Consider the following 9,409-nt stretch of genomic DNA (forward strand, 5'->3'; position numbering starts at 1 on the left):
CGGAAGGGAATGAGGTGGGGAGATGTAGGGAAAGCTGAATGAAGCCCAGGCCCTTCGAGGAACCTCAGTCTGAATTTCCGAAACCTGCAATAATAATTCTCCTGCACCAGGAAGGAAAAATGTTTCCAAGGAGCCCAATGTGGAAAGCTTCAGGGCAGGGGGAATCTAGCTGAGGGATCAGAGCAAGACTGGTTAAGGCAACCAACCAGTCTAGCCGCTGAGTGGGTCAGAGCAAAGAGAAGGTCACATGGTTCCAAAAAAAAAATGTAAAAGGGAGAGCAGCCATTTAACAAATGGCTCCTGGCTATGGTAAACTTTAATTAACTGTACTATTATAATTTACTTCCAGCCTGAGTTCCACCCCAACCCACACTCTCCCTCCCATGCCCGCCCTCCCTCTCCCCCAGGTCTCCTCAAATCAGGTTTTCTTAGTGAAGCCAAACTGGCTGCCTTTGCTGAATGCCTCAATATTACAGCTGCTGCTTCTCCTGCTAATAATAGCACCCAGCGACAAAAGGGAGAGAAAACGACACAGTTCTCAGCTCTTAATGATAGGTACCCTTTCCTACCTGCATGCATTGAATCTAGGGCCTTGTCATTCTAACAGTTCCTGAATGTAATATCACAGCAATGAAGAGAAGTTGCAGCCAGCAGGAGCGGCCGTGCACAGAGAAGCTGAGCCAACCATCATTACCCAGACGGGTCACACCTGGACAGGTAACCCACACGTTCAAGTTCACAGGCACAGTTCAATTCTGTGGCTGCACCCACCACTCCTTCACTCAGGGGTGGATAAATTACACCCGTGACCCTCTATCTCTGTATTCTTTGGCTGTTGAGCTCTGCCCATTTTAAGAGTGTATGCTTTGGGAGTGGGGGCTGGGAGCACCTCAGAGGCTCTTCCAAGCGAAACATGCTTGGTTTTTATTAATGAGCTTATGAGAAAAGCCAAGCAGACCTTTAAGTGAAATGTGTGACTGGTAGCCAGGCGAGATGGGTTTTAGAATTAACTCTTCCTACAGTCTGCCATGCATTATCACCCCAAGTTAATTACCCCAGAGGATGAAAATAGGTTTCATGACTCATAAGCACCAATACAACACTTGGCAGCAGATGAAAATGTAAGGACCCATTTGCAAGGAAGCTGACAGGCATATCTATATTTGGGGAGATTCTTAAAGAGGTGAAACAGGCACCTTCCATGTACCAGGATTAAGAGGCTGCAACAGATCAATCGTCACTTATCCACATCCCCAAACACACACACAGAGCATTGGTTTCCACCACTTCAATGATGGTAGTGGTAAAGCAGGAACAAAAACTAAAAGGATGTTATTAACAGCAAGTCCCAACACCAACACAGCCTCTACACCAGTGTTCTGGGCTAACCAGTGATTTGTTTTTCTCCAAATGTGCCCGCACCCACAACCACCTCCCCACCTTCTAGCTCCCTCTTTGATGGGGGTGGGGTGGGGAAGCCAAGTCTCTCCACTTAGTCCGCCATCCCAGCAGGGGACTGTCCTGGCTTGGCTTGCTCCGCCCAGGAATGGGGTGTGGCCAGGAATGACTTTCAGATGGGATCACTGGGTTTTATTTTACTTCCTCCCTCCTGCTTTCTACTCTTCTTCATTTGCCTCCCGGGAAAGTACAAGGTTCAAACAGGGTTTGTTTGCCTTCCCCTGGCTCTGGGGGGGTCCAAGTCTGGTCTTTCAGCCCAAGAAGCTAAAAGACACTCCTGTCCATTGCACCCTCCCCGCCACCACTCTGCACCTCGCAAACACCGCCAAAAAGTTGATAAGATGAATAATTGCATTTCTTCACCAGTAGGAATGGATTTGTTGTGGGAAGTGACCTTTGCCTAAGGAACTGCTGTTTGGGGCCTTTTTGGTTATTGTTGGCTTTCTTTCCTACCCCCTGCAAGCCCCCCTCTGACCACCTAAGAATTCTGACATCCTTATTAAAGGGGGGTGGGGATGTGTAACGAATGAGGCAAAACTGCTTTTCCAATGTGTCAGCTGGAAACTGCCAGGAATCCTCAGGCTGAGTACATTCACTGCTTCCCAGTTGCCCATCTCCCTCGTTGCCTCCAACACTCCCCACCTCGTGGCATTTTGGTTTTGAGTGTGCAATGACAGTGACTTCTGCCACGTTTGAGAGACAAAGCACCCTGGCTTCTTTCTAGATTTTTGTTGTTGTTGTTCATTTGCATAAGTCACAGCTGTATTTGGTATCAGCACCTACTCCCAGCCACAGGGCGAGGCACCAAAAAGCGTTCCTGATAATGCCATTTGCAGCTGGGGGCGCTTCCGGTGGAAAACAGAGATACTGAAGAGTAAACAGAAATCACTTAGTCAGCAACTGTCTCCTCTCCAAGAGGTGAATGTAAATAGCCTGGTACTGAGGGGGAGGGGCAGTCAGGGAGCACAGGGCCTTCTACAGATGCCACCTCCTAGGGCTTTTATAGGCTCTAGCGTTTGTGTTCTATGCTGGAGGTGGAGAGGTTTTCTCCTAGGTTAGAGCTGTGGGGCCTTAGCCCTAGAAAGACAAACCTGCTGACTCGGGGCAGAATTAATATCAATTGAATTTATTACAAGTTACTAAGCTCCAAGGCACATTACAGTGTTCTGTTAACTACAGAAATGTATAAAGGACAAACAGAGCAGATTCTCCATGTCTAGCATTTCGCTCTACTGTTCAAAAGCATCCGTGCATCAATAAAGCAAAAACAAAACAACACGTGAAGATCCAACACATTCTCCCTCACCAACTTGCAACAAAAAACACCCCATCCCCCCAACACCCCCTCACCATTTTGCAAACAAAACAGAAACAAAACAAAACAAAACAAAGTGAAGACTTAAACACGCGGGGCTGTTTAGAAAGAAGCTGTCACTATTTTTATAACATTTTTTTTTTAGGCAGCAACACTGGCCTTGGCAAAAAGGAAAAAAAAGTCTTTTTCTTCTGTGTGTGTGTGTGTGTGTTTCCTTTCAGAGTGCATAACATTTACAAAAATACACACCAGCAGCAGTCTTTGCTAAGGGCTATTAATTCTGTACCTAGGCAAACACTCTGCCACCAAATAAATGCTAACGAGTATGATGCAAATGACCCAACCAATATTATACTGCTTAACACAAACCAGCTTATCCTTCAAATGAAGAAGTTACATACCTTTGTTTCAAAATATAGAAACATACGACGAAAATAATGTCTATACATAAGACTAACTTTTTGTAGTCTGTTATATTCACAATTCTACATCTTGGGGGAGAGGGAAGGGAGGGTCCAGGAGAGTGGGGGAGGGGCCCTCTGGACTGCAGAGGAGCTGGTCTAGGGCAGAAGGATGTGACTGTCCTGCGGTTCAAGGGTCTCTCTCCTTTTTCACTTTAACATCTCCGGCTAAGATAGTCGCGATTTCACCCTGCATGAAGGCCCAAGGTACATTCGACCCGACCAGGGGGCATTTTTCTCCGCTGGGGCAGTACACTTCGCCGGTAGCCCCCTGGGCCTTGATACTCTCTCTAGAGCAAGGGAAGCAGAATTTGTGGCTGGGGACGGATGGGCACTGAACGAAATGCGTGTCCTCCAAACGTTCGTGGCAAATAGTACAGCAGAGGGGCCCGCTGTTGGCCATGGGGGAATCCGGAATGTTTTGGGGGTGCACTTGGTCTATGCCCGGGTGGGCGCTAGGCGGCGGGGGCGCCACCTGTAAATTCAGGTCCCCGTTACGTGATGCCAAGCGGCGCTGCCCGGGCACTGAGGCCGGCGACACCGGGCTGCTGCTGTTGCGCCGCGCAGACGCGGTGGTGGAGTGCACCGAACTGCCGTCCTTGGGCGAATGCGCCGTGCCCAGAGTGTCTGCCACGGACATGAGGGCAGCCATGGGGGACGGGCCGTTCTGGGGGGCTGACTCGGGTGGAGTGGTCCGGTTGGAATGGGGTCCCAGGGGCGGGGGAGGCGGGGGCGGACCCCCGGCCGCGTGCCCCGGAGCCGCAAAGCCCCCGGCGGACATGGTGAGCTTCAGCGCCTCGCTCTGGTTAGCCATCCACTGCTGCCTCTGCTGCTCCTCGCCCAGCTTCAGCGCACCCTCGGCCGAGTCCGGGGGCTCTGGGGATGCCTTTCTCTTGCGCAGGCTGGCGGCTGCGCCCCGACCCGAGGGGGCGGCAGGCGGTAGGGCCCCGGTCCCCGGGGGTGCGCTGGGGGCGCGACTTAGACTCACCAGCGCCGTGGGCAGCATGGGGCAGCTGGCATCCAGGTAGGGCTGGGGCAGCATGTCGGCGCCGGGAACGCCCTCCTTGAAGAAGCGCACAGCCTCGGGCAGCAGGTCCCCCAGCAAGCGCCAGTCCCCGGAGCCGTGCTTCTTCTCATACTCCAGGTACTTAAAGCCGGAAGAGAGGCCCCGGCCGAAGTCCTTCATGCAGTCCTGGTACATCTGCTTGGCCACACCAGATGCGCTGGAATACACGTTGCCCGAGCCCGTGGGGTATTCAATGAACAGCTTCAGTTCGTAGTCCATGCCAGGCTTAGAGACGGCGTCGAAGGCGAACACGCGGCCCAGCAACGAGTGGTCCTTCTTGAAGCGCACCTCGTAGGGAGTACAGCCGGCCAGCGTGAGCAGCGTGTCGCGGACCATCTTGGGCTTGTTGGCCCACTCCTCGGCGCGGTTGCGCAGGCTCTCGCTCAGCTCCGCCAGGGCTTCGGCGTTGCGCTGCTTCTCCTTCAGCTCACGCTCCTGGTCGGTGCTCGACACCGAGCCAGGCCTCTTGCCACCAGTACCCACGCCCACCTCGGCCACCGACGAAGAGGTCGAAGACGATGCCGAGGACGAAGCGGCCGATACGCCTGGGGCGCCCCCGAGACAAGCGGGGCCACCTGGGGGCGCGGGAGTGGGGGGCCCACGGCTGCTCAGCCCGTGCGGCGCCGGTGGGGGCAGCACGGCGGCGCTGGCCGGCCCATTAAGCAGCGTCTGCGGCAGCAGGTTGGGGGGTACGGTGAGCTGGGGGCCCCCGCCACCCCCCGGGTTGGGCAGCCCGGTTACCAGCCCACCATGCGTCCCGCGCCGAGACGCCACCGATGTGGCGGCTGAAGATGAGTTGGGGCTCTGGCGGTTCAGCTCTGGGGGTCCCTCCTCCGGTGTCGGCTTGGGGAAGCCGTTAGGGCCTCCCAAGCCATTGGGCAGCCGCGCGGCGTGACTGCTGCTTCCTAGGCTCACCGGTGGTGGTGGGTACTCGAAACGGCTGCGCTGTTCCGCCGCGGCGGCGGCGGCGGCAGCGGCGGCGGCCGCAGCGCTCAAGCCGTAACGCTCCAGGCCCGAGGCGGCAGCCAGCACCGCAGGCTTACTGGAACCGTCGACGTGGTTGAGCTGCTGCTGCTGCTGTTGTTGCTGCTGCTGCTGTTGTTGTTGCTGCTGCTGCTGCTGCGCAGCCACCGCCGCCGCCGCCGCCGCCGCTGCCGCCTCCTTGGCCGACAGAGCCACAGTCTTGACCCCGACGGACGGTGGCGGCCCGGGAGAACGGCCGTCCTGGAAGCAGCCGTGCGCCCGCTTCAGCTGGCGAGCGGTCTCGATCACAAACTCAATACGATCAGCGCCCTCGTAGTTGACGCAACCGCGGCATACGGGCTCAGAGAAGTCCCAGATCATGGCCCAGGGCATGCGGGGCAGGTCACACAGGTAGCAAGATTGTCTCCGGGACGAGGACACCTGCGCCGCGGACATAATGCCGGCCTTGGGGAAGGTAGGCCCCCGCCCGGGCAGTCTCCGCGGCGCCTTCTCCTCCGGGAGGACTGGCCGGCTGGGGAGGGAGTCCGGCTGCGGGGGAGGAAGGAGGGGGGGGCGAGAAAGTTCTGCCCCGGGGGCTGAAGGGAGCGCGAGTTTCCACCGCCGGCGCAGCGCCTCTCCGCGGGGGCTCCACCGCCTGTGCAACGGACGGGTTCAGCCGGCTCCTCGCCCCCACCTTCTACTGCGGCTGTCTCGCCGGGGAGGGGAGCTCAGGCGCCTTCTTCTTGGTGCCGGGGGCCTGGGCTGGAAGCTCCGGGCCCGGGGGGAGGGGGCGAGGGTGTCCGGTGCCCGCCGCCGTTGTCTCTTGGCCCCCTCCCCGGAGTGGCTGGTACGTGGAATCTCGGAAGGGGCTGCCGCTTCCTCTATACCTGGGGGGCCCCCTACGAGCTGCGTCCTCTCCCCGCTGGGCTCCCTGGGACGAGGGCTACAGGGTTCAGTGCCACCCGGTGCCCGTGTCCAATCTTGCTGAAGCCGCTGCTTCCCCGGAGGGCCGGGGAAGGCGAGGGACGGCAGCGGAGAGAGGAGCCTCTCCCCTCCGTAGCGTCAGCCGATCCGCTGGCGGCGGCTGGGTGCGCACGCCGGAGGGAGCCGCGGCGGCCACCGCTTCCAGGACGCACGAGAGCAGAGCAGAGGAGTGCACGCCCGCAGGCTCCCGCCGCCCCCAGGCCTTGGACTGCCCCGGGCCGCGGCTGCTGGCGGCGCTCACGTTGGCTGCAGGGCACTCGCGCGGTGCCTCGACCCGGGTCGCATCCCTTCCCGCTCGTGCTCGCCCGGAATGTGGGGTTGTGATTGTTACTCTACGTTCCGGAGGCGCGTCTCGGCGCTCCCGCTCGGGCTGCGGCTCGCGCTGTCCCCGGCTTGGCCGCGCGGGATGCCGCCCGGGCGGAGCGCTGACGTCACCGCCATGCTCTGCACCAGTCCCCGTCCCCCCCACCCCCCTTTACACTTCCTCTGTCTGTGGAGCCCACTTGTTGCTCGGGTAAGGCGCATGCGCGGCAAGGCGCCCAGATTCCTCCCAGCCGGCCCCTCCTCCACGCCTCCGCCCTCCCTTCCCCACTCACCGTGTGTGTACAACAGCTGAGGCCGGGCGAGCTAATGCTGGAAGCCCAGGGCTGGGGGTGGAAATTAAACAGACGATGACCTTTCCATTCCCCGCCCGGTTTTCCTAAGTAAAAACGCATTTAAGAACCGCAAGCAGCATTTCCGACCCCCTTTCGCGACCCCCAACAGGGAATTTTTAATTCCTGTTTCAGGATTTTTGCTGTGAATTTCATGTAGGGTAATACTCATTTTATCCCCGATCAAATCTTTTCCTCCTTTATGAGCGGTTACATCCATTGCCACCCCCGATGGCGAAGCACCTGCAAAATGACCTGTTTTCTGATTCCAGAAACTGCCCTTTTAATTCAGTTGTTTTTTTGTGCCCTCATCTAGAAATCCGAAGCTTCAAAATGACAGAAGTAAATGAATTCAGGGTGAGCTATCCCCGTGGCCGCCCCTAACCCTACCCCCACCCCCAGCCACACTCTAAAAAATTTGGTTGGATGTCTGAAGACGCTCTAAGCACGGAGGCCTTTAAGGAAAACAGTGGCTGCACACAGCTGCAGTTCGGCGCAGTGAGAGAGAGGTGCTGGAGAGGCCAAACAGGTAAGTGGTTTTCCTAGGTTGGGTAAAAGAAGGCGGGGCTGTATATTAATAATATCGATGCCTCCAGCACACCCACAGTTTTCAGAGTAATTTCTCACGGGCTGGGTGGTGATTTCATTCCATAATGCCCTAGAAAGCTGAGAAAGGCCGTGATTTTACTGTCACAAAATCAAGGCTCACCAGCATTGCTCAGTGCAGAGCAGATATGTTGGGGTATCTCAACTGATTCTTCTTCTAATTGGGCCTGGGTTTTTTTGTTTGGTTTTTTTTGGTTTCATGAAAATTGAGGTAACCCTGGAGAAGACCCCAAGGAGGGGAGGCAATAGAATGAGACTTCATGTTCTGGAGTCTGGTGGACCTAACTGGAATTTCCCCACCATCACTCACTGGCTTTGTGACCTTGGGCTAGTTACTTACCCTCACATAACCTTGCTTTCCATCTGTTAACCGGGAACCATCATAGCTCCCAACTCTTAGGGTTGTTTGAGGTTTCAGTTCATTTCTTAAAATAAGAGTAGGAAATTCTCACTGGCACTTGCTGTGGGCCAGACACTTGTGCTAGGTGGTTTACTTGCACTGCCATTAAATCCTCAATAACTTTACAGATAGATTCTACTATTAGCTCCATTTTACAGACGAAGGTAAAGGGCTAAAATAACTTGCTTGAGCTCCCACAACTATTAGAGATGGAGTTCGGACCCGAACCTAGTAAATCTGATTTGAGGGATGGCGTTGACAAGCATTAGGCTCCCAGAAGTGGTTTGGGGATGTTCAAAATTCCATCGCTGGTCCATTCTTTGTTATATACAGTGTCATGTGTTATTCAAGTACACCTTCATGACAACACCCTCCTCCCGTTCCAAGCAGATTGTACCACTGAGTTCTTCCATATATAGAAGTTGGGGATCTGCCACTGTCACAGACTTTAACAGAAATATACCATACAGAATGGAAAGCACAGTATGGGACTCACAAGAAGCCACCAGTAATTGCTGGTTATGATCAGTATTGATATTAGTGTTGGTGCTCCTGCTGGTTAGCATGTGAAAGTACTTTGGAAACTGCATAAAAGGTAAAGACCAATGTTCTTATCACTATCAGTACTAATCAAGTTCAGCTGATGGATCAAGAAACATTGATTTTGACACTTAACTTTCAGAGCCTACTCCTCCACTTAACACTCCCCAGCACCCCAATCTCCCACTCACTTTGGGGCCCCAGATGTGAAAAGAAGGGGAATTTTTAAGGATAGAGAGAAAGGGGGAAGGAAGAGCTCTGGGGAGCCCCTCTTTCGACTCAAAGCAGCCAGATTTCTGTTTTTGCAAAACAGTGAGCTCACTGTGCACTCCCCAACAATAATAAACTTTCCCTGGCTGGCTGGCTCCCGGCAGTGATTCCTTTGCTAAGAGCTGCTCCGGGAGCATTGCCTCACCCTCCCAGACTTCAACCCTCCTCATACCACAACTACCCCAGAGTGAGTCAAAACATCGGGCTGGGAAATGGTGTGACAGCCGGGGGCCTGTGAGCTTTGGCTTGGCTGGTTAACGCATTTCTTTGCATTAATATTTATTCAGCCCTTCCCTTTATTAAACCAAAAAATACTGGGGAAATAGCAACATAGGCAGAACCCTCTAGCTAGGCTGTTAGAGCAGGCAAGTTGGAGTCTGTCAGAGAGTCTTAATGTTTGGTATGCGCACACATATGTCTCCATCTCCTTGTCTGTCTCCGTCTTCGCTGTTACTAAAGGAGATATATATACACCCACATGCCTGGGTGTCTTCAGGCACACTGAGTTAGAAATAAACGTGCATTTAAACAAACTTCCATTACTGTCTCAATCCTTTAAAAAGCCGTGTGCTCTTGATTATCCCTGCCCCCTCCCCAAGAATCGCCATCATTTATGGTGATAAATTGCATCTTAACTGCTTGTCTGAGAAGCCCTGCATGGAGAAGTGTCCAGGATCATGAGAGGCAGGAAGA

General features: G+C 54.7%; 1 protein-coding gene across 1 annotated transcript; it reads right to left on the bottom strand.

The window, feature by feature from the left end:
• Window positions 1-2,568: 2,568 nt before the first annotated feature.
• On the bottom strand, window positions 2,569-6,653 carry IRF2BPL (interferon regulatory factor 2 binding protein like). The gene has a single exon (XM_077123161.1). The coding sequence runs from the start codon at window positions 5,717-5,719 to the stop codon at window positions 3,365-3,367; it is 2,355 nt and encodes a 784-aa protein (XP_076979276.1). The 5' UTR covers window positions 5,720-6,653; the 3' UTR covers window positions 2,569-3,364.
• Window positions 6,654-9,409: the final 2,756 nt, after the last annotated feature.

Source organism: Tamandua tetradactyla, chromosome 12 (assembly GCF_023851605.1).
Source record: "Tamandua tetradactyla isolate mTamTet1 chromosome 12, mTamTet1.pri, whole genome shotgun sequence".
NCBI lineage: Eukaryota > Metazoa > Chordata > Mammalia > Pilosa > Myrmecophagidae > Tamandua > Tamandua tetradactyla.

What these genes read in the sequence shown, in the direction of transcription:
- IRF2BPL (XM_077123161.1), bottom strand. Translation starts at nt 5,719, where the DNA reads ATGTCCGCGGCGCAGGTGTCCTCGTCCCGGAGACAATCTTGCTACCTG.